The sequence below is a fragment of the Wyeomyia smithii genome, chromosome 1, assembly GCF_029784165.1.
Source record: "Wyeomyia smithii strain HCP4-BCI-WySm-NY-G18 chromosome 1, ASM2978416v1, whole genome shotgun sequence".
In the NCBI taxonomy this organism is placed as follows: domain Eukaryota; kingdom Metazoa; phylum Arthropoda; class Insecta; order Diptera; family Culicidae; genus Wyeomyia; species Wyeomyia smithii.
The window spans coordinates 14909506-14934358 of NC_073694.1; the positions used below are offsets into that span (position 1 = coordinate 14909506).

Consider the following 24853-nt stretch of genomic DNA (forward strand, 5'->3'; position numbering starts at 1 on the left):
CCTAATCACAGAGTCCAACTCAGAACTATTTATGATATTTGCATCATTCATTTATAGTTCTACGATCCCTTTTTTGGCTTAAGATTTGCTTTAGATAAAATAAATGACAATTTTTTTTTTCACGTCAAAAAGCATAATGTTTGTTAATTCTGTTTTACCGTGCATGTTCGTTTATGAATGACAGCGCAATTTCATTAGTTTTTAGTGTCTCTCAATCCAATCCATTCCAAAATTGTGACAAAACGTAAATAAAAATGCTTGGCTATTGTAACATGTGGAGAAGATTTGGATTGCGAATTGATAAGAGAAGAGGAACTAAATATTGATGGTCTTTCAAAAATCAGCAATGATGCTGCAGTTATTGTATCGGCTTTCTATGTCGTCGATATGCGACTCCATCAACAGCATCCTTGGACTTAGAGCTAAACGCCTTTTCTAGTTATCTTCTATAACCTTCTTTTCCTTTTAGTTTCAGTTTTTCTTTCAGTAAAATCGTTCTTATTAAGAAAAAATCCATTCCTAACAAATTTCTCGATTTTCAATCAATTATTACCAAAAAGGGGAAGAGGGGGTTCTAAACGTGACGTAATTAAGGGGGGGTCAAGGAAGTTGTGACAGCTTGTGACAAGGGGGAGGAGAGAGTTAATTTTTTCCAAATTTTGCGTGACATCATTAATGGATCGTCCCTAAAGAAGTGTTTTTATTTGAGGAGGTTATAACATATAGCATGCGACTGTGTTGGTATATTGACAGTTTGATAAGCAACATACACCACCCGTTTTACAATGAGGAAAATTGACAATATCGCGACAAAATTAATTACAATTGCATTAGACTTGCCTCTAATCCGATATTGAAGGATTTGAACACCACGGCATTTCGTATTACTTTCCGCTGCAAGCTGAAGACCTAACACGCAACGCCGTCAGCTTACATGCAAGCTCCATCCAACGAGCAGACACCCGAAATGTATACACGAAGTCAAAAACACTCGCCCTGGGGGTTGCCGAAGTTGTCGAAGCCGTCGAATTCATATTGCAGTTAGGACACTGGGTGTTTTTGATTTGTGTTGACACTGAATTGTAATGAAAATAGCCTCAATTGATTAGTTCGGAACACACATGCGACGTTATACCACATACATAAGACATACGTAACACTCAGGAAGAAATCTTCCAAAAAAGTTGGTACAAAATAAACTACTCGAAAGTACCAACCTCTGTAAAAAAAACCTCTGTTTGAGTAGTTTATGGAGGTTGTGTACCTGCGCAGCCCTGCATTTGTCTCGTTCCCACTCGAAAAATGCAGCATTGATTTTGTAAACAACTTTTTGACAGTTTCTTAAGGGATTTTGTTATGGGCTCGAGTAGAGCCGCGATGAAGAAAATTCATTCCGTTCATTTTCGTCGAGCAGTTCAACCTTGTGTTGGTACCGGGTGATGTGGGGCAAATAGTACCAAAAAAAAAATCGCCAGTGTTACGTATGCCTAAGTATGTGGTTATACTGTGTTTTCACTGTGTTTGCTTGACCACAACTGGTGGCACTGGTCGAAGACCGTTACTTTCTGGGTTCGTGCGATAAGTTGGAGTTTGAATACGAAGAACCACATGTTCCCTAGCGCCGCATAGTGGGGTTATTCATTACTGAATTGTCTACCACGTAGAAGCCTTTAGCATCTTGAACAAGTTTGCTGAACACCGCTACTTTCTAGCAGGTCGGAATCGTGAGATTAGTTAAGTTCACAATACGACAGATTGTGTTCCCACTAGCGCCCCGTAGCGGTAAAATTCCACACTGAGTTGTCTACCATACAGTAGCCTTTGACCTTCTGAATCAGTTTGCTGAAAACCGCAACTTTCTAGGTTGTCAAAAACACGAGATATCCGCCTATTCCAGGTGATGCTAAACTGTTCGGGAGGTGTTGCAATATTCAAACTGGGTGTTGCAATACTCAGTGAAGCGATTCCAAACTTATGACGGGTATTGTATATTGAGTGTGTAATGTGATCGTCTCGTTCGGATGACAGTTGGAAGTATAATAAAATTTATTGAATGCTCTATTATTAATATATTGCTGTGTTGAACACAGCTGGGTCGCAGCTTACTAATTTCCAATAGTGTACATAAGACAAACGTAACACTGACGTTTTTTTCTGGTACACGTTGCCCCATAGTACTCCGTACCACGTCCTGTCCAACTGCTCGACAAATAATGAACCAAATGAATTTTCTCCTTTCCGGCTTTATCGAGCCCCAAAGAAAGTCCCATAAGGAACTGTCAAAAAGTTATTAACAAAATCAATGCAGCATTTTTCGAGTAGCAACGAGACCAATTTAGGTACACTGCCTTCAAAAACAACTCAAACAGAGATTTTATTCAGAGCGTGGTACCATTCGAGTAATTTATTTTGTACCAACTTTTTTGGAAAATTTCTTCCTGAATGTTACGTATGTCTTATGCATGTGGTTGAGGCCTGGGAGGAAGAAACGGATACGAAGCTGTGGGAGTGTTAAAATAAACCAGAATGAGCTGTCATTGACTGTCAATTTGAACCACGGAAAAAAGAGCATTTTTTGCGATGAGTATTGTCCCCATGCTTGTCATACTCCTCAGTATGTGAAAGAAGAGGAGAAAAAATTTACCGCGCACTTCCCTTTCAGTATGTGCCTGCGTGTAGTAAATGCTTTTACCACACTGTTTCTTTCTCCACTCCCAAGTGGCTCAACCAGCTTACAGAGAGACAAACACACTTCCAGCTCACCCCACATCTGATAGAAACAAGAGGGGTGAATCACTCTACAGAGAAAACGCAGATATATACAACAGAGTCCACTGGCGAGTAGTCCGGAAGGTGAAAAAAAACTACCGGGCAAAAATGTAGTCCTCGTGTAGCTACGAACGAATTCCACCAGAGTAAATTCGATCGGCACGAGCAACGCAGTCTATTTTTTTTCTCCCAATCTCTTTTCCTCTTCTGCTATGCTCAAGAAACCAACTGAGAAACGCACCGCAGATAGCTCTGCAGTGTAATTATTGTGCGTGATGTCCACACGTGTGAGAAAGTACACCATAGTTCATTGTCTCGCAAGAGAGAGATTTCAGATTTCACCGCAGTGCGTTCAGGTAGCTCAACAGATAAAAATCGTTTGTCGCCCTCTTCTAGCATGAGCGTATTGATTTGTTCTTCAGTGTGACGGCAGTTGTTTCCGCATTGCAAGATGTTCTCCTGCACTCTAGAGGTTTTCTGAGGAGAAAAGACAAGCATGATTGTAAGCTGAAAGGTATCGCGTTGCTCGAAAAAATATTCATCACAAACAGTTTTCGTATTCATTGTCGTTTCATAAAATATTTTGGTTTGTTTTTACGTAAAATAATAAATTCCATAAGCTTTAAGTAATAATCATGCAAGCGTACTTTGATTATTAAACATGCGCTTCTGTGGATTTAAGGCTTTGGTTACAACTTCGAACACACTTCATCACGGTCGTACTGAAAACTCTGGAAAAAAAATTAGGCAACGGCAAATTGAAAAAAAACACGAACTCGAAAATTAGTCTGTAAAATTTTCACATCCAGTATTCCTGATGTTACTAAAAACTTTGTTTGAGTCATGCATGCGTTACAGCATGAAGAAAGTTACACGCGATCAGAAAACGACGCATGTGCGTATTCTCTGTTTTGAGTGTAGTATTCATTTCTCCCTCCCATGTTTAAGCCTGTAGTACACTCTTTGTCTAACGGTCAAATATTTGACCTTCTGACATAATGGTCAAATTTATTTGACATCATGGTTGTTGTTTGCCCGTGTTTGCCCCATGTTAAGATTGGAGAGTGGCAAACAATTGTCTTTGACCAAATTTTTATCTGTCAAAAAGGTACAAATATTTGACGCTTGGTCAAAGAGTGTAATACAGGCTTTAAGCCTTCACTCACTTTAAAGAACCAGCTCTTTAGATCAGTTCGTGAGAGGATTGCTCACTTCTGGAGTAGAGTCGAGTTACTCGATTCGACTTATGTAAACTTTAAGGTGAAGCGGGATAGTGGTAACGGGATAGTGGTAATTCCTATACAATTTTGAGGTTAGAGTTCTTTTTACTTTTGTAGTTTGAGCGTAAGGAATTCGTCTTCCACTAAATAAACAGCACTCAAATTGCTACTTCAGGCATGCAACAGTTGTGAAAACAATTGATCAAAGTTTCATGTACGTAGTCTTCATAAATCTAGAAAAAATTAGATTGCAAAATTCGAGTTGATCGCGACCACGTCCCGTTTCACCTTAAAGCACACTAACCTACCTGCTAGTAAAACCCAACTATTTCATTCTTTATAATGTCTGCAATTCGACCGATATGTTAGTATTAAAAATAGTAATCCAGATGTTTTACATAAAGAAATAGTAACCAAGAAACATAGCAACCAATTCCTATATAAAGAGATTGTTCAGTTATTAAACGGTTCATTATTAAAGCAACCTTCAACAAGACAAAACGTTAAATTCTTGAGACTCAATTTTTTTTATTGGCATGCTCGATTAGGCCAACAACCAAGCAGTGCTGCCATGTGTACAGATAATACCGAATGTAAAAATAAGAAACATAATCAGCACGAAAGTAAACAAATGTAACAACGAACGATATATCGGGCTCATATTAAATATGTTCATTTAACATTAGTAATCTGTTACTGTGCTCTATTTCATCTCAGCACATTTGCTGTTGTTCACAGTTGAAAATGGCAGCCACCAATCACAAGGAAAAACCAGGTAAAGTTCCTTTAACTACGCTTAGTCGTGCCCCCTTTTAATTGTCAATAATTTAAGCTAAAATGCAGCACAACAATCCCACCCAACAATTCATAACGACACTGAAAACAATAAATACAAAAACCGACGCTAAGAATGTTACCGAAAAACAGAAACAAGCCTTCCAGGCTCTCATGCGTATGGCGGCAGACCCTAGTGGGTTCCAATGGCAGAAACGCGTGCAACAAATGCAGTTTGTGAACGCTCGCAAGCAACGTGCGGCAGACCCGACAAACAAAAGGCCGTCGCTTCCGCAACCTAAACCTAAGCAGCGAACGAGAGTTAAATTAAAACACAGGGTAGCGGAAATGCGGAGACAAGCGCAGTTTCCCCTACCCCCGGATAGAACCACACCGAAGGATGCGGCAAGGCGTTACGGTTTTATTCCCCCGTCGGAACGAAGAGCACACCCAGCAGATTATGCAAAAGTTTAGGGCTATGGAATTTTCTGTCATTGGAATAAACTCAATAAAGCACAATTCTACACCTTGTTAAACTTGAAAGAACGTTTGGGGTTGATGTACAGTAATACCTGGAGCGAACATCACTCCCGGATTCAGCATCGGTGGAGGTGTCGACGTCATCATCGATGACGAATGTGATGGACTGCGTTCGAGATCCGGTTCGCTCGTTCCTTCATCGGCTGGTACATTCTTTAGCTGCTGGCACACTGTAGCGGCTGACTCTGAGACGACCAACGCAGATGCCACCGCCGCCGTCGGTCCCCCATGGCTACGCTCGTGTAGTGTCATATTGCCCCGGGTGGCAAACGCTTTCGGACAAAACTTACACTGGTAGGGTTTTTCGTTCGTGTGCACACCCCGGATGTGCGTGGTCATATGATGCTTCTGGCGGAAAGATTTGCTACAGTACACACAAACGAACGGTTTCTCACCGGAGTGGACTCGCAGATGCTTCTTGTGCGAACCGGATGAGGTGAAACGTTTGAAGCAGATATTACACTCGTATCGTTGGTCACCTGGAATGGGAATACCTTTTTTTTCAAATCTGCTATTGCCTAGCATTGAAGGACCGAAATACATACCCGTGTGCGTTCGGATGTGCATCGAGTGCGTTCCCAGTGAGGTCGATACTTTGCCGCAAAAAGGACAGATGCAAACTTTCTCCCGGCTCCGCCGGCTGCGTACCTTTTTCTGGTCCTGGGGCAGATGAACATTCATATGAATGTTCAGATGAGTCTGAGTCTTATATCCCTTGGAGCATACGGCGCAAACAAAGTTTCTCGACTCGATGTGCATACTGTAGTGTACCCGTAGCTTGCCGGGTTTCGAAAATCCCTTGCCACACTTGTCACAGACGTATGGCAGGTTCTCACTGTGAGCATCTTCCACGTGGGTCTTTAGCCCACTTTGAGTAACGTAGCTCTTGTCGCAATGTGGACATTCGAACTGGCGTACGCCAGTGTGGCGGAGTTCATGATCCGCTAGCCGAACACGGCGAGAAAAAGATCTGGAACAGATTTTACAGCAGAAACGCCGCTTCCCGTGGACTGCCTTGTTATGGGCGTACAGCTGCGAGGACTTTTCGAATTGTTCCCCACAAGTTTCGCAAGTTGTATTCGACGGTTCCGTGTTGTCTGTCTTACTCTTTCGATCGCTACGTAAAGCTTTCTTACCCGGTGGTTTCACGTCTGAGCCGCCATCGCCTTCCGAATAATCAGCGTCATTGGAATCATCATCGGATTCCGAAGAAACATCATCTTTCGAATCATTTTCCTCCTGAGGCTCAACTTTTGTCGAGCAAAGATCGGACATCGTTTCATCGAGCTGTTCTGATTCGGAAAATTCCTCATTTTGTTCACTTTTGATGAAGACCGGTTCGACCACTATTACGCTAGCGATTGATTCTGATAATGTCTCCGCTTCCTCTGTCTGCTTTGTGTTGACAATTTTCTCCGGTTTGACTTGCCGCTCGCAGTGGTACGGGGGTAGAGCTTCTTCCGTTTTCCAGTTGTTCTTTTTCAGAAACTCAATTTCTTTTCTCAGCTTGGCATCCGTTAGTTCACACTTTAGCTTAAAGTTGTAAGCCTGCATAAGGTTATTCCGACAGCGGTCGCATATCCGTTTCGGAAGTTTATCTCGGTTGTTGATCTATTGAAAACATTTTTGAGTTAAACTTTGATCCTATCTAGCAAATATCGGCGCGAAGCGCCTATTTACCTTAACTTTACAGATAGATTGGATTTTCTCGATCAGCTGCTTGTTTTTCGCGGCGTACAAATCTGACCATTTGTCGGTCATCTTTGGAGCTGCCTCGCATAGCCGGCAGATGCTAGCGTAGAAATCCATTGTTGCGGCCGTAATTTTGCATATAGTTAGGACTGGATGTACTCTTTTAATTGATTAAATAAGACCAACTTTGGCAGCGAAGTTACGGAAAAAATATTTACTACAGTTGGAGTGTGAGTCGCTATAAAATTCAAACGTCAATTGAAGCCGCGATGATACACAGAAAGGTGTAAACTCATACTCATTTTGGGTTTCTATAGAATACGTCCTATATACTGTAAAAAATCGACAAGTTACTGCTCAGTGTATTCCACTTACTTCTGTGCTAATAGATGAAATATTCCATATCTACGTGGAATACACTTGCGTTTCAGTGCACAGTTCAGAATCAAGTGTCTTACACTTCGGTTTGCCCAAGGGGCTCTTGTGGCTGTCAAACTCAATACATTTTCCATCTACAACTCATTGATTCTGGTACCAGCGTTTCTGGTGCCCACTTTTTGGTTGGTTTGCCCTAAAACAAGTGTAATAGAGTAAACATCCCATTTTGTCGGTAGACTTATTCTCGAATAAATGTCGTTTGAGATGAAAAAAACAAGAACTCATGATTTGTTTTCAGTACAACGTGCACTTTCAATGAATAAATAAGTTTTGTAAGCATTTGAAACGAAATATTGACGCCGTGATGAATCTATGGTTGGTAGGCAAAATGTTGACGTTTATAGGCCCCTGGGTTTGCCATATCATGCATACCAAAATCAATCATTTTACACTCATTTTAATGCTTTCACACGTCAAATGCCAAAACACGTTAAAATAGCGTGGAGTTAAATAAAAATCGATATGGGTCGACATAATAGAATGATTAGGTTCGTTTATTGACATTCATATGAAAAGTGCATTAAGGATTAGCGTGCGATTTATTTTCAGTGTAGTTATTCTTTGAACAGCTAAAAATGGTTCCCAAAATTAAGTTTGCCAGACTATAGTAACGCAGTGGCTATATGACACAGTCAAATAGCCGCTAATTCCGATCAAAAACAAAACCGGCGCGAGAAATAATTTTCATCTTCGGAAAACAAAACAATAATTTGTATACAGCATTATCGGTTCTTATTTTCGACGTTATCAACGTTTTCTTTGTATTGCAAATTCGAGTGAGCAGAAAAACGGCACTGTGGCAGTAAGGTCAAACAGGTGCGCACTTTGGACTCGCTCTGTTTTGCTCAATCGCATTCACTTCGCGTAGAAATTTCCTTTGCAGCAGAACCTGTCGAGTATGCTGTTGACCTGCACCGCTGGAAGCTTGGCAAGAGTTCTAATTCAAAACCTGCTGCTGTCCTCAACCATCGGAATTACTACCGCCACCGGTATTGCCACCATGTCTACTGAAGCGTCAAACTGTGCAGCTGGGTTGCATTCGATCGCCTACGTTACCACTCCTAACGAAAAGTCGGCAAAGGAACTGGCCCGCAAGATAGTCGAGCAGAAGCTGGCCGCCTGTGTGAACATCATCCCCGGTTTAACATCGGTTTACGAGTGGGAAGGTAAGATCAACGAGGATCACGAGACTTTACTAATGGTCAAAACCCGCACCAGCCGAGTGGACGATCTGAGCAAATTTGTTCGAGAGAATCATCCCTACAGTGTGGCGGAGGTGATTTCGGTGCCAATAGAAAATGGGAACCCGCCCTATCTGGAGTGGCTGAGTAAGACGGTTCCGGAGAGGAAGACAAATTAAAATGGAAGTTATTTAGGAAATAGATTTGGTTGTTCGAATTTCTGCAATGCTGAGGATGGTATTTCTTCGAAGTCCTATTTCAGCAGCATCAATTTTGGAAGATTTTACCCGTCAGAACGGCAGTTTCCTCTTAGATGAAACTTTGTAACTTTTTTTCAGCAAGTTTCCATACAGTCTCAAAAAATCAGACTGCGCTTACAAACTTTGTTGAAAATATTGAATGCTCGATTCAAATACATCAGAGATGAACATGGTTTAACGAAATGAAAACTAATTAGCGATTTAGCGGAAAGGTGCCTCCATTTATTGTCTATTTCATTGCTACTTAGACTTTCTGCCTTTTATTTATAGACGTCAAAAATATTCACCCACCTATAGTTTTTACACTCGTTATACACAATCATTTTGAGCTGACAAAAAAATCAAAACAAAACAATGTCCACTGTCCTTTAAACATTCGCTTTTGAACCAGACAAATGAATCGTCACGGCTATTCACTATAGTCACTGTATTTTACAGGGGGCTCTTGTGGCTGTCAAACTCCATACATTTTTCATCTACCACTCATTGATTCTGGTACCAGCGATTCTGGTACCCAGTTTTTGGTTGGTTTGCCCTAAAACAGTTGGAATAGAGTCAACGTCCCATGATTGTTCATAAACTTATTCTCGAAAAAATACGTTTATAGAGGTGAAAAAAAAAGACTAAACGTTTGTTTTCAAGACAATGTGCACTTTCAATGAATAAGATATTTTGTGTAAGCATTTTAAATGAAATTTCGACACCATGATGAATTTATGATCGGTAGACAAAATTTTGACGTTTATACTCCCCTGGTATTTTACTAGCCTGGCGGAGTGGAAAACCATGCAACTGGCAACCCACTTTTTCACATTAAAATCCTGACACCACTGGATATAATTCATGTTGCATATGACTTCTTTGAAAGTTAACATTTGATGTGAAAATGAAGTGCGTTTAGAACAAATGTAACAGCAATTGGCGAAGGACAAAGAAACAAACAAGTTTATTCCGGTTTCCAAAGAATGCGGAGATTAGAGGAAAATGGCTAAAATTTTGCGAGTTACCTGATAATTCATTCATTCGTTGAGAGAGAAAATTGTAAAAATAAACATTTTGTTTCGAATGCGCATTTCCCGTACAATAGTACAGCGTGAAAAGCGACAGGACAGCAAATCTATGGCAGTATAATGTTATCAATAAACAATTAGTTATAAAAAGAGCATGTTATTGATGCGACGAAAGAAAATATTCCTTTTGATTTTCTCACATGTATAAATTCAACATTATTGTGATATCATTAATTCATTACAATAACTATTCTCAAAAAAAATAGCAATTGTCACAAAAAGTCCAATTATTGAGTATAATTTATTCTGTATCTTTTTACGGCACGATTACAATACTTCAAATGCAAAAATCGACACTATCGACTGGTTCCCGTTTTGACAGTTCACACTGGTTCCCGAAATCCAGTCCGATAGACTAGTAAGGTATACAGTGACTATAATAGACCATTTTACGAACTGACAGGTGTCACGGATCCTGCTGATGATGATGTTGCTTTTACGTGCGTTATGTCAGCGGTTCCGAGCTTTCTGTCAAAATTTCATTCATGAATTGAGTTCAGGAACGTCTCGTAAAATGGTCTATGGCAGCCCTCTCTAAACTCTACACGTTTGACAGTAGGCAACATATCGGGGCTTTATTTAAAAATAAAGCCCCGGGGTAGACGCCCAGCAATAGTTCCATATACTTATCACTTTGTCGGGAAGACTCATTAAACATTGAAAGAGATAGCATGTTGCCATCCCCTTGCATGCGATAAACAAGATAAACCGCAATTCGAATGGTGTTCTCGAATTCGTGACTACGAAGGTGCTGATATTTTTGTTTGGTTTTTGCATGGCAAAAAGAAGGAAGGAAATATTTTTGCTTTTGTCATCACACACATTTTGACAATAGGGGGTTTTAATTTGAAAAAATACCTTCTTTTATACTAATCGATAACCGACCTTTCAGTAGGCATTACGTAATTTGTTTAAGATCTCTACGAGTTTTCTTTGATTTTAAAATTGAAAAATTATATATGTTTTAAATTTTCACTAACTGACAAGTAGTGCACAGAGTGACATTGCTTTTGCTGGCTTTTGGGGAATATAACCCTGATAGTAAGCAAAGTGACATTTCCGCTGCTGGCTTGTGGAAAATATAACCCTGGTTTACGTGTCATGACAGGGATGCCAGATGTGAAGACATGTCTTAATATTGAAAACATTCGAGCGCGTGTGAATAAGTGGAAGCCTAATAGTCGGTTGATTAACCGCACTCGATTTAATGTGTCACTGGAAGTTTTGTAAACTTTCAACGGGGACCGTGTTACAGATTTCCTATGTATAAAGATATAAAGATATTGTTTTGTGGAGTGTGAAGATATTTGAAAAATGACCTGGCTTCCCTGTGTCATGATTTCTTGACGGTAGGGTATGTCTTAAAACCACTTACAGTTGTTAAAATTCGAAATCGATTTTTTCAATAGTTTTGCTGTTTAAATTAAGAAAATTTGATGGGTTTATCGGCTTAATCAGTCCGTGTATACTAGCAAAAACGATTTGTTTTTTTCTTATTCCGACAGTTTCGGTGACTTTATTTCACCTTTTTCAAGGAGTAAAAAGGATAATCGTTCTATTGTTAAGTGTGTTGGTGTCCAACATCGGTTGTCTGGTGTGTATTACAAATGGCGTCCCACTTTGGTGCATGTGTACCTATTTTTGTGTGCTACACTGTATAAGCTTCTAAAGCACAACAATTCTGGATCATAACAATTCTTCAAATATCCTTCAAGCAAATTCAAATAGAAAATTCAAGCAAAGTAATTCAGTAGTAACAATTAGCTTCCATCTAGCAGGTAAAATGACAATGGTGGCAAAAGAATTTCAATTTTCACTACGCCTGGAAGACCGGGACGAGCAGTTGTACAACAATGAGTATTTTTCGGACGTAACCTTCTTGGTAGGTGACAACGGTGAACCGATTTACGGCCACAAACTCATACTAACGCTAGCTAGCGAAGTATTTTACGCACAGTTCAACGGCCAATTTAAAGAAGCTCGACAGAGCGACGAACCGATCATTGTGACGGATATACAGCCTCCAATTTTCCGGGATGTTCTGCGCTATATGTACTGCCAGAAGATTGATCTCTCCGAGGATAATCTAATTGAAGTTTATTATGCTTCACAAAAGTACCTTCTGAGTGGGCTCAATAAATTGTGTGAACAGTTTTGCACATCCAAGATCAATGAAAGCAATGTCATGAAGTTTTTAAATGAAAATACAAAGCATGAGTTCGAGGTCGTAAATAAAAATTGCTTAGCAGTGATTTGCGACAACCCGCTAGTCTGCTTTGAGCATGTTGGTTTCCTAAACCTTAAGAAAAAGGTTCTTGAAATGATTGCAGGCAGTGCGAGGATCAACTGCAGCCAGGAACAATTAGAAACAGCGATCGTAAAATGGGCCAAAGGCGATGAGTCACGGGCAGATGATGCCAGTCAACTAGCCCAAATCGTGTCGAATGTACATCACCGAAAACGCAACTGTTTGAAACTTCGCAACTATGACCAATTTAAGTACGTCTCAAATATGTCTACATGCGTGCTAGTTAAAAGCAATCAAAACTCAGTTGGTTTATATGGGTTGGGTATCTTCGTGGAGTCACAGTTTGAGCCAGTCGAAGGTACAACATTGGAGTTGAAGGTGCAGGTCGAATATTTTGGTGTTTCAAATGCTTTGGTTAAACAATATTCAACTGTAAAAAATGTTCCTGTGACAAGTGAATTGCGCATCGAAAGGATCTTTTTCGAAAAATTCATCATCGATTCGCTGCGTTACTGCAAGATACATGTGAGCTTATATAATTCTAATGCTCGTTTGCAAACGTTCTGCTTGAATGCATTTCGATCGGTTGGCGGCACGTTGTACGTCGAAGATTACAATGCGTCAAATGAAACAAATTCGACTTATTCCTACGACCAGATCCCGAAACAATTGACTTATAACAATTGCATAGCATATTTGATGTACAAGAATTTGGCCGCAACGACCATTACTTAGTGAAATGCCCGTATGATTTGTAGACTGTGTGTTTTTTATTTAATAAAAATCAGTAAGCATATATTTTGTGAGGGAAAATTGAATTTAATAAAAATGAAGTTGATGGTATCAAAACTGATGTTTGACTGAACAGACCGAACCTCCTCAACTTGTCAGTTGCCATAAAGTTTCACTGTTTTTTTTTTTGGTTCGAAGGCTTCCTTTCGGAAAGTAAACCCCACACCACATGCCGCGTACAAACACAATTGTCTACAACTATACGTTTTATTTTTGTTCGCATACAAAAAAAAATGGCTGATAAAAATATATTCTCCGCATACGATAAAATACTAGCCGGTTGCATCGTATGGCAGGTCACTCAAACTAAAAGCACAATAAGAAGGCAAATAATTTACAAAACTGCTCCAGACAGCGACGATGATGGTGATGATGAAGATGGCGGTCTATTTGACTTTCTTCTTCTCATTAAAATGATTCTGGTGCTGTTCTAAGCCGTCGTCATCCTCCATAAGTTCGACAGCACATTGCCGCGGAAACCAACCTCGTATTCGGGGAGGTTTTTGCCCTTCGTCAACGGTCGGTTGGACCTTCGCTTTGGCTTTTTGCTTCCGCTCTTTTTTGGTACCATTTTTGTGCTCCACAACTGGCTCCTCGTTCGCCTTCTCTCCGAAAAGCCAGTGTCTGAAAGCGGAAACGGGGTGAGTTTCAACTAGCGACCAAATAAGAAACTTACTTTCGCCAACGGGTGACTCGAACCACGTCACCTACTTCTAGCTTAATCCGGGGCTCGTCGGTCAGAGGAGGGCTGAGGCAAACCCGGCAGCCCTGGGACCACAGTGGCACCCAACTTCCGGTCGCTGGTCTATGGATGGTGTAGGTTCTTGTGCGTGCGCGTTTCTCCGACTTCTGTCGCAACTGTTCGCGCTGTTCGATAAATTACTCCATGTTCAAATATGTTATAATTATTCGAGTAGTATTTACCGTCAGAGTATATTGATCACAACCGTCCGCCACAGCCCACACAATTCCATTGCCAATCGGTGCGCACGTCCAGCTAGCGACCTGCTGCAAATTACGCCACCTACCCAAATCATACGGATAGCGAAATGTTTCCCCGCTGGCTTCCCGGCGGTGTTTCGCTTTTTCGAGAATCCAATCTTCGATGCCGGTTCGATTGTTCAAAATCGATCGAACTTGGAAGAACAGCAGCATCCCGACGGCGATGATAACCCCTATGGCAAGTCCAACATTCAGCACGCCCAGAATCAAACTCCACAGCCCTAAATGGACGGTCGCTTTCGAGTACTGCCCATAGTACACGTACCAGTCCCGGTGCAGCCCGGCATACAGTGATCCAGCCAGAATGACTGTGGCATGAATGCAACCAGCAACCGCGAACGCCAAGAACCACGTGAAGTACGCATGGTTCGCCCAGCCAACGCAGTGGTTAATCCACGGACAGTGATGGTCCATCTTGATCACGCATCGGTCACACTTCCGGCAGTGATGCGACCGTGGTGCCTTAAAACCTTCACAGCTGGTGCAGTACTGTAGGAACTGTTCATGCTTCGGATTCTCCGGACGCCAGCGCAGCGGCAGGAACTTGGGACCAGTAAGAGAGGCCATCACAAAATTAAACCCGGTGCTCGCCGACAGCATCAGGAATATGGTCTGGTTGAGAAAACCTCCGAACGACCGGTTCGGGGGCCACCACATGGCATTCAGGTAGAGCGTCATTAGGGTGATGGATTTGATGATAGCTGGAAAAGTGACGTGAAACCGAATCATAAGGTTAAAATAAATAGTGCTACTTTGCCCAAATTAAAGGTTAACCGGCATGTTTGGAGGTCAATCATCATCAATCATGCTGCAAATAAATTCCAGCTTATCCACTTTATCCATACGGAATTTAGGTACAATAAAGCACGACACCTACCCCGGAGCACGCAACATTCAACCCGTAGGGGCCACCTATCTAACATGTGCCAGTTTGTGATTTGTTCATGGAACTCGAGCAAATTCCTAGACCTAACACAACGGTAACTATTGCGTGCGTGAAAGAAAAACTGCAAGGACATGGTTCCGTAGTTCATGCTGCCCTAGTTTTTGGCACCCTAGCGCGGCGCGACCATTTCACCACCACGTAATTAATTAGCATACTAATCACTTCTGGTGGACAGCATGAACACGAAGCCTACAACTGAACCGAAAGCCACTGGAAACGGGGTTTGGTTGTCATTCGAAGAATGCAATCTAAATTGGTGGAATTAAATAGCCTTAAATTAAGTGTTTCCACCAGGCTGATTTTTTTTCACGTAAACTCGCTTGGAAGAGTGTTATGTTATTCGAAGAAATCTAATCTAGAGTTACTCGGGATTATGCTAGAAGTTTAATCTCAATTGTGGAGTCTGCCCATCCAAACTCATATTCAGGTTTAATAAATTTAGTTTTTGTTTTAAAAGATTTTCTATTGTATCGCTGTTCTAAGAGTTGAAGTTAAAAATTATATTCACTGCAATCGTGGTGGCTAGGCTATGTACTTCAGTGTAGGTGAAAATACACAACTGTTTCGTCTTATCTACTGTAATCAGGTTTTAAAATCCTTTTATCCAATATTAAAACCAGTGCTTTGTTATTATTAGACTATTAGTTTTCAACTTTGTTTCCAATCATACACGCTTTTTGCTCCGGCTTATAATCAGCCAGTTTAGCACGTTTCTTATTTTGGAAGATTGCATTTTTTATGGACGAGGAATGTTATAGTGGGCAGAACGCGAAAACCCGTTCACTTCAAGGACCAAACCGGCCCTAGAAAGTATATGGATTCATAGATTCAACATGCAAGGTGATTAGTATGGATTAGTAAGCGCCAAGGCGCTTAGGAAGAGTAACACGCAACACGGCAGAAGCTAATAACAGTTGAAATAAGAGTATTCGTTTCTACAAACAACGTCATTAGTTGACAGTCTAATTGTAATGGAGAAAAGCCGAAAGAATCGTACAGCAAGGGTGATTTAATCGGTATAGAAATGGAAAGCCGTAAAAACTACTGTGGACATTGCAGCACTAATCAACAGTTGGCGTGTGTGACCGAATATCAAGTCGCATGTTTCCAAACCCTTTAAAAACGGGACGGGTAATGCTATTTTCTAACTTCATTCATGTTCAAACAAAGAATCACTCGAAAAGTTGTCGTTTTCATTCATGCTGCCGTTGAATAAAATAGATCGAAAGATACTCACTCATCGCAATCAGCGGTCCCCAGTGGAAGAACCGCCAGAAGACCGCTGCAAAGCCACTCGTCATTGTGCGTATCGGTTCCGATCGGTCTGCTGTCCTAGCTACTTTTGGTGTGGTTTTTGTGCTCACGTTCGTTTGCTTTCCATCTACTGGGCCATGGGCCTGGGTCACGGCAAGATAAACAACTTCACCGCACAACTGTTGAAGGTCGGAAAAGTTAGAATTTGGTGCCACCAGAAGGCTGCCTACGCGCTTCGAGCACTTATTTATAATCTTCTGCTAGTTCTACTGCACCACACACGAAACTTCAGTTCTCCAGCCAGGGCCTAGATGGAAACTACCTTTCGCAATGACGCCTATCGAGTATCTGAATCAACTTTTTTAGCTAGTGTTCACCTATCACAACTCGGGCGCACCTATGAGCTTTATGGTCACGCAATTCATGAGCCGCTACGTGCAGACATTATATTAAACCATACTGAACAGTGAACATACAAAACATATACCAAACATACCGCGAATGACACGACGCAATCACTGTTCCGTCAAAGAGAAAAAAACGCCTGAGTGATTTGTGCTGCATGTGTCGCTGTGAACAAGGTTGCCAGTTTATTCTGAAGAGAACGTATACAGTCTATAAAAGCATAACTGAATAATAAGCATTTTAGGATAATAAGCTAATTGAGTATTTAACTCAAAATCTATTTCACGTTTCGCGCAAATGTGTTCAAAAACATAATTATTCAATTTTTTTTAACTAAAAATAATAGTTGAAACTCTAGAAATGGATATATTCGAGAAGCTTATAAATGAAATTATTTTTGTACTATATAAAAATTTTACAAGTATAACAACGCGCGCGTCACTCGGTTGAAAATGACTGCTCGTTTTATCGAACAATGGTCCAACAGGTCCAACACGTGTTCACCGTGGTGCCTAGTAAATCAATTCTAATCGCTATGAAACACGACTATTCGAAGTCCGATTGAGCTGAAATTGGGTTGTTTAAAAACGAGCTGCGTTTTCAAACAACACGTGATTATCAAAATTTTTCTATCGTTGCCCTTCAATTTTCAAATCACGAATTGGGTTGTTTAACTACTCACGGATTCCTGATTTTTATATATCAGGTAAAAGAGTATAATTCTGAGCAAAACGTGATTTTTTAAAATTTTATATCATTGTCCTTCGATTTTTAAATGAAAAATCAAAATCGCTACAATGACAGTTGGTATATGGGCGATCTGTCATTGTAGCGATTTCGAACAGTTTGAATTCGTGATTTAAAAATTGAATGACAACGATAGATTTTTTTTGAAAATCACGTTTTGCTTAGAAAAAGCAGCTCTTTCAGATGAAATAAAAAACCGATAAAGCAAAACAACCCAATTAAAACTGCTCTAAATCGCTACAATCGCAGCCCATGTAACAATTGTCATTCAAGCGATTTAGAACGATTTTTATTCTTTATACAAAAATCGAAGGACAATGATATAAAATTCAAAAAAAAAAATACGTTTTGCTCAAAAAATTACACTCTTCTAGCTGATGTAGTAAAATCAGCAATCCGTTTTTAGCTAAACAACCTAATTTTGCATAGGGACTTCTTTAGAGGAGACGAAACTTTTGAGTCCTATCGCTAAACGGAATTTGAAGATAAAATTTTTCTCATATATTCCATTGGGATCCTAATTCAGACTTTGTCACGAACCCGCACTATTCATCTGTAAAAAATGTAATGTTCATGTGTATTCTGATGGTTTGAAGCTTTTGTACCACATAGAGAGCAAATTCCCATAAAATCATATTTTCCAGGATTTTTCACAATATTTTTTTCATCACACATTTGCCCACTGTTCGGTAAAACGAACAGTGAAAAACTCGGTTGTGAGAGTCGGTGAAAATTTTCTGTCTTTGCTAATGGGTGTGCACGCTTGCTTAAATCAACACAAGTTTTTGTCTTTGATTATTAATATGCACGCTTGCTTATAGTGACACCAGCGGCATGTTTGCCCACTAAGCAAAATTTCAAAATTATCGATGAAGTCGTCCTCAAGTGGCACGTCTGTTTATCTGTATGGATATTTTCCAATAAAAAATATTCCTCCTGAGAAACCAAAATTCAAATTATTTTTCTGTTAAGATTATTACCGAAAGTTACTGAACAAGAAATAAATATAACTAAGCCTGTTCAAAACGGGTTTTTCCTTGATTGGTAATGCTTTTCAAGAAGGTACATTTTTCTGTAGTGATTACTGAAAAAAAAATTATTCAAAAGCACTCTTTTTCTTTTCCCACCAATTCTTCGTGGCTTTGCAATCAAATTATTGTACAGGAAAAGCCAAATGAGTTCTATCTTTTGACGTGGGACTACGTCTTTGTTTACTATACTGGGATGCATTCTGTAAAATTGTAAATGAAACTGGCAAATGTTGCGTCAGATTTCAAACGATAATAACAGCATAACCACACGATGAATAACAATAACCAATATGTTGTTGGATAGATAAAATGTTGAACAATTTTGTAATACGCTAGTTATCATTATTTTTTCATTGCAAAGCGGTAAAAATCGATAAAAAAGGTCAAGGACACATTTACGCGAATAATGAACCAATTACATGCAAGCATTCCTAGCACAGACGACGTGAATGGACACCAACCTTTCCCTGTGATATTCTCTGTATCAATATTCAAAAAAATACAGAGTCTCCTACTCCCAATAGGTCAATTTATGTTTGCTTCCATGAGCTTAGACTAGTTTGATGTCTCGAAGGTTAAGGTTTTTTGAAAAGTTTGAAACAACCTTTTTTTTGAACGATTTTCAAACCTGCTATTAGAGTGTAATAAAAAACTGATGTCTTGACAGAAAACATGCTGATAGAAGCTACAGTACTATACAGTATATGTTTAACTTCACAAATAATATCTATATGTATATTAGCTGTCTTCATAATTGTTGATTGCGACGATTTTTTTGTCACAACAGATGATTGCGACGATATTTTGCTGGAGCTTGTTGATAATTTTGTTTAACATTTCTTCTTATGTTTCCGTGTTATAGAACTTATGAAATGGCTTCGGAGAGTGTTAAATAAGGCAATCCCATTCATCATGATAACGTAAGTATTGTTGGATTTGGTTTTTAAAGAAATGGAGTGATTTCTGATTTAGACGCATTACGAGAAATTCTTGGTGCTTCTTCAACAACAACGATACGCCAGCCACAGACAGACGTCCATGCAAGAACAACATTGATCAAAATTTCCGTGTAAATTTTTTCGTGGTGCACGAGGCTGGCGGTACTGGTAGCGCTATCTGGTTACGGATTGCTACTACAAAAAACTTTACACAAGTTTGGAACTCAGCTTGGACGTCTGTCTGCGCGCCAGCCTTGTCAAATAAATGCTGTTTGCAAAAAAAGCACTACAGATACAATATGGCCAAGTGTAAACGAGATTCTTTCGAGTGTTGCCAAATATATCTCTATAAAAAAATTAAGGGGAGGCTGAGAATGAAGATGCGTAAATCACTGAACAAACGAATTTATTCTGTCTGCGGACTCTGTAACCTTTGTTACTAAAAATCCCTCTAATAACGGTGTTTAGTCCCACGTCACCATTTCATACAACCCTAGGGCTGCAAACCTTGTAGTATTTAATCAATCGACGATCCACTGTTGCATTTCAGTCTTAAACTTTTTATAAACTTGAGCACGCTGCTTCCGGAAGAAGAATCAGTTTTTTTTTCGTACAACGAAATCCATTTGCAAATAGTTGAAAAAGCTTTTCCATAGATCCTTGCCAACTACTTTCGGGACATTCCGAGAAAATAATAACCATATAATGAATAATATACCGCGTTGTAGGAAGCATATTTTCAACGAACGCATAACATCTAGTCATTCAGGTGAGTTATGCTCGGTTTGGTTTGTTATACTCGGTAACACATGGCTCGAAAAACTGTCCTTCAGCTGTGATAATTCGATATTTGGGTTCATATTTTAATTTATTTACCAAATCTAAAATAAAAGCATTAAGTCTGTATTACACTCTTTGACCAATGGTCAAATATTTGACCTTTTGACATAATGGTAAAATTTATTTGACAACATTATTGATGTTTGCCCGTGTTTGCCACATTAAAAAATTGGAGAGTGACAAACAATTGATCAAATTTTTATCTGTCAAAAAGTGACAAATATTTGACGCTTGGTCAAAGAGTGTAATACAGTAGAGATGGTCGGGTTTGATGTTTTTCAAACCCGTACCCGACCCGAACCTGAATTTTTCTTCGGTCGAAACCCAAGCCCGACCCGAACCCGAAACTTTTTTTTCGTTCAAACCCGGATCCGACCCGAACCCGAAAATTTTATTACTTTGAAGCCCGAACCCGACATTTCATAGATTTTATAGTCGGGTTTCGGGTTTTCATACCCAAACCCGACTTGAACCCGACATTTTCAAACCCAAACCCGACCCGAACCCGAAAATATTTTTTTCACAAAACCCGAACCCGACCCGTACCCGACACTTTCAAAAATTTTCAAACCCGAACCCGATCCGAGCCCGTCGGGTACGGGTCGGGCTCGGGTTCTGGGTTCGAAAACCCGAAACCCGACCATCTCTATAATACAGCCTTTACTAAAATTGATCTGCCTGATTGACTTGGAAGTACACTCTATTGCTAGCAGCCAACGTGATCTACCTTATCGACTGTGCTTCATGCAGCAAAGAGTGTGTTTAATTTTGTTGCTCCACGAGAACAGTGATGCCACACATTCTCTGTATTTTTCCAAATGGGAAACACATTTTCAGTAAAATGCATTCGTTTATCTGTTTATTTTTTTCGCAGAATACAAATTAAAAATTGAAAAAAGATATTTGTAATTCAAAAAATAAAAATGTACATATAATTTTTTCGTTAAGGATCAGTGAGTAAGTTTAGCCAGAGAGACAGTCTGTTGCCCGCCCACGCCCCTGCGCGGATACTATAAGCGAATGGCAAACAAAAGTAAACACCGAACCCGAACGTGAACGATCAGATCAGAGCAGTCTGCCGTCGTCGTGTCGACTTGTGGTGTGGTGGCTGTGTTTGCGTTCGGATTGGTTGCCGCTGGCGACAAATATCACCGAAAAATTCCGTAATAACGTTCACCTGTACATCTAGTGAGTTATTTAGCCGTTGATTTGCAAATTTTGGAATATAGTTGTGTGTAAGTGAGTGTTTTTTATAAGGCTGTTTAAAGGAATTTCGTTCCCATTAGCGTAGCATAATGGATCTCACCTAACGAGAGAGGCTATCCAGTTATTCCAGTTCAGAAGTCGTTGACCTACTTCGATCGACTGCACACGTCATTCTGTTGCTTTGCTGGGCCTTCGTGTATTCTAATACGTTTTTGTTTGTTTTGGTTTTGCGGAACAAACTTCCGAAAACAAATCCAAGCAACCTTATGAAACGTCGGTTTCATTCTGCTGTTGTTATTTAGTTTGTAGCCAGGAAGTAGGCTGCAAATCAATTGTTTATTTTTTTCTTTGCTATGGCAACTTAAATCGTGCTTAACACTTTGCATACGACAGTAGCAGCAGCAGCAGCAGTTTGCTCAAGGAGAAATCGGTGATCTTAAGCTCGCGTTTTCGCTTTCAATTTAATGCTTGTCATCATGGGTGCAAATTTACTTATTCCATCCACGATTTATCGTCATAAATTTAAACCAAATTTGCTTTATTTTTCAGATTCGGTTTCACTATTGTCTCAACAGAAGCGCATTGTATTCTGACTACAATCTGTTAGGCAACACAGCTACCAGTTAAACATAGTTACTAGCGAGTAATCGATTGCGAACACAAAACAACAACTGTGCAACACTAAGCGGTTTCTCACGTCGAAAAACGCAGTCAAACTGCGTTGCACAATGCCACAACCCCCGCTGCTGGCTACCTTGCACGACGGCGTGGGAAGTGAGGATTGAATTTGGTTTGTTTACCATTTGCTGGAACGCAAAAGTTTGCTCCACTTCGCTCGAGCAAGATCAACAGCCAACAAAGGATGGCCACCGTAGTCGCACCATCTAGTTCCGTTGGAGCAAGCCTGATCGTAGCCTCGAAGGGTGCCGTTACAGGTGGCAACAGTGCCGAAGAGGGCAAGGAGCTAAACAGTATAGTATTCGAGTCGTTCAGCCACACCGGAACCATTCTGAAGGGACTCAACGAGCTGCGGATCAAGGGCGTACTGGTAGATGTGGCACTGCGAGCTGATGAGAAAATCTTTCGGGTGAGTATCAATTGATGGTCGTTAGACGAGGTGCTGCTACATGTGGAAAATGACGAATTATCGTTCAGGATAATTTGCTCAATATAAAATCTCGGTTGTTTATTCAGGATCAAGTTTGCGATCTTATTAAAAACAAAACGGTACAGCATGGCAAATCGTGTCAGAAACTAGGAATATTCATCGAAAAAATATGAAATACGCTCTGCTGCTTAGGTGGCATAACAATAGACAATTTTAACTCTGTTCGAGTGCCTAAGCAACTAACCGATAAGTTCTACTGTTTATAATTATTAACAGGCTCACCGTGCCGTCCTGTCCGCGTGCAGCGAGTACTTCCGGGCGATGTTCTCGAGCCACACGCGCGAATCCCGGCTGAGTGAGATCAACCTGTCCAACGTGTCCCCGCTGGGGATTGAACTACTGCTGGACTACATCTACACTGCCAAGCTGACGCTGAACCTGGCTAACATTCAGGAGGTCCTGTCGGCTGCCAGCTACATCCAGCTGGAGTCGGTCGTCGAGGCGTGCCTCAACTATCTCGACCAGCAGCTCGATCTGGACAACTACATCGATGTGCTAATCATTTCCGAAATGTACTCGCTGAAACGGCTGAATCACAAGGTGTATCGTTTCATCTGTCATCACCTGAATGTGATTTCCAAATCAGCGGAATTTTTCCGACTGAGCGAGCGACAAATCGAGCTAATTTTGGCAGGGGATTACCCGGTAACCTGTACAGAAATTGAGGTGCTGGGAATTTTACTGCGCTGGATTCAGGTGAACTGTGATGAACCACGATGCGACCCGGCTGCCAACTATCGACAGTTGATTCGCAATCATATACGCTTTATGGATATTTCCCTGCAGGAACTGTACAACCTGCTCTGCTCGGATGAATTTCAGTTTCGTTGGATTGATAGGTGAGTTTGAATGATTTCATTTCTGAATATTTTTTTTTGAAACAACTTCGATTTCAGATACGAACTGTACGACTTCATCATGAAGATTGGGGAGCAACAGTGCATCAAGTATAAAATTTCTCCCCTGAATAAGATCCAGAACTACCGTGGGTTAGAGCTGGCGATTATCAAAATTGGGGGCTTTGATCTGTCTGGAATTACGAATGAAATCACGTACTGTTTTCCGGGAAGTTCCTGTCCCAATCAAGTTGGGAAAATCAAGCTGATCCGGAATCGTTCCCTAGGCGAAGCTAGTTCCAGTCAGACGGCTGTTCCGAATGAACGTGGCTCGAAAGTCGCACCGTTAACCTCGTCGTTAGCCACCAAGCGTAAAGATGTGAAACTGAATGGTAAATGGCGCTACCTCACAACGATCCCCCACATTAAGCAGAGTAATTTCGGAGTGGTAGTGCTAAACAATCACCTGTACGTGATAGGCGGATGTTACGATATTTCACTAGAAGAGTACATCCATCCGTTCGGGTTTCGCTACTGCCCGATTAAAAATAAATGGGAAACGATAGCTCCCCTCCAGCAGGACCGTTGTCGCTTCTCGCTCAACGTAGTCGGCCATAGTCTAATCGCTGTTGGTGGTAACAGTGAAATGGATGATGATGGTGATCGATCGGTGTCAACCTGCGAGCAGTACGATCCGATAGCTGATAAATGGACCTACATTGAATCACTGCCAGAGTACCGAACTCAACATGCTGGAGCTGCGTTCGGTGCTACGCTTTATGTATCTGGTGGATTGGATCTCTACAGTGGGGTACTTGGGACGCTCTGGAGCTACTACAGTTTCAACGAGAAGTGGGAAAAGTTAGCGAATATGTTGCATCCTCGGGCGGACCATGTGATGTTCACCATCAACCGAAAGCTGTACGTCTGCGGCGGTTGGTACGAGGTTAACGGACAGCGCGTCCTGGCCGACAGTATCGATTGCTATGATCTGTTTAGTAAATCACCAGCCTGGCATCGGGTAACGCAAATTCCTACCCCCAAGTATCATGCGGGAATCGTTGCAGTGCAGGAGAAAATCTACATCATCGGTGGGTTCGGATCCGATGACATTTTTCGCCACACAGCCGCCAGCATTGAGTGCTACAATGTTGCCGAGGATCGGTGGTACAGTTTGAAAAAGTATCCCAAAAACGTTTGGGAGCATACGTGTGCGAATTTGTATATTCCGAAGTATCGGGACGATATGGAGGTTATCGACGACAATGGGGGCGATGATGATGATGATGACGACGAAGACGACGAAGATGATGACGAGGAAGAGGAAAAGAATGACAGGGACGATGTGCTCGACGATGAAAGTGATAATGCTAACAGTAGCGCCATTTAGAAGAGAATTTCAACGTAAAAGAAGCTCTCTGCGGTTTAGGATAAGTCCGTACGAAAAGTACAGGAGATATTTATTAAATTATATTCGTTGGTTATCTGTGTACATC

At 40.8% G+C, this 24853-nt stretch overlaps 6 protein-coding genes across 11 annotated transcripts; 4 read left to right on the forward strand and 2 right to left on the reverse strand.

Annotated features, from left to right (window-relative positions):
- Positions 1–4586: 4586 nt before the first annotated feature.
- LOC129717643 (uncharacterized) lies at positions 4587–5282 on the forward strand. Its single transcript, XM_055667703.1, has 2 exons — positions 4587–4764; positions 4822–5282. The coding sequence occupies exons 1-2, from the start codon at positions 4734–4736 to the stop codon at positions 5235–5237; spliced, it is 447 nt and encodes a 148-aa protein (XP_055523678.1). The 5' UTR covers positions 4587–4733; the 3' UTR covers positions 5238–5282.
- On the reverse strand, positions 5278–7282 carry LOC129717641 (zinc finger protein 391-like). The gene is made up of 3 exons (XM_055667699.1): positions 6984–7282; positions 5849–6914; positions 5278–5782 (listed from the first exon to the last, which is right to left on the reverse strand). The coding sequence occupies exons 1-3, from the start codon at positions 7110–7112 to the stop codon at positions 5295–5297; spliced, it is 1683 nt and encodes a 560-aa protein (XP_055523674.1). The 5' UTR covers positions 7113–7282; the 3' UTR covers positions 5278–5294.
- A 76-nt stretch (positions 7283–7358) lies between these two features.
- LOC129717642 (protein CutA homolog) lies at positions 7359–8840 on the forward strand. Of its 3 annotated transcripts, none has more exons than XM_055667702.1 (2): positions 7359–8249; positions 8320–8840. In XM_055667702.1, exon 2 carries the CDS (start codon positions 8332–8334, stop codon positions 8791–8793), a length of 462 nt encoding a protein of 153 aa, XP_055523677.1. In that variant the 5' UTR covers positions 7359–8249; positions 8320–8331; the 3' UTR covers positions 8794–8840. The 3 variants fall into 3 exon arrangements, with proteins under 3 accessions (XP_055523677.1, XP_055523676.1, XP_055523675.1); XM_055667701.1 differs by having other exon boundaries at positions 7361–8249; positions 8302–8840; XM_055667700.1 differs by having other exon boundaries at positions 7365–8249; positions 8317–8840.
- Positions 8841–11294: 2454 nt separating this feature from the next.
- Positions 11295–13048, forward strand: LOC129717738 (kelch-like protein 40b). Its single transcript, XM_055667858.1, has one exon. It carries the CDS (start codon positions 11728–11730, stop codon positions 12925–12927), a length of 1200 nt encoding a protein of 399 aa, XP_055523833.1. The 5' UTR covers positions 11295–11727; the 3' UTR covers positions 12928–13048.
- On the reverse strand, positions 13016–16712 carry LOC129717737 (palmitoyltransferase ZDHHC6-like). The gene is made up of 4 exons (XM_055667857.1): positions 16170–16712; positions 13909–14687; positions 13661–13851; positions 13016–13608 (listed from the first exon to the last, which is right to left on the reverse strand). Exons 1-4 carry the CDS (start codon positions 16231–16233, stop codon positions 13371–13373), a joined length of 1272 nt encoding a protein of 423 aa, XP_055523832.1. The 5' UTR covers positions 16234–16712; the 3' UTR covers positions 13016–13370.
- A 4461-nt stretch (positions 16713–21173) lies between these two features.
- Positions 21174–24841, forward strand: LOC129726949 (kelch-like protein 26). 4 transcript variants are annotated; one of them, XM_055684267.1, is made up of 4 exons: positions 21174–21335; positions 21903–22440; positions 22738–23360; positions 23418–24841. In XM_055684267.1, the coding sequence occupies exons 2-4, from the start codon at positions 22216–22218 to the stop codon at positions 24745–24747; spliced, it is 2178 nt and encodes a 725-aa protein (XP_055540242.1). In that variant the 5' UTR covers positions 21174–21335; positions 21903–22215; the 3' UTR covers positions 24748–24841. The 4 variants fall into 4 exon arrangements, with proteins under 4 accessions (XP_055540242.1, XP_055540249.1, XP_055540234.1 ...); XM_055684274.1 differs by having other exon boundaries at positions 21179–21386; XM_055684259.1 differs by having other exon boundaries at positions 21179–21382.
- The last annotated feature ends 12 nt before the right edge of the window (positions 24842–24853 follow it).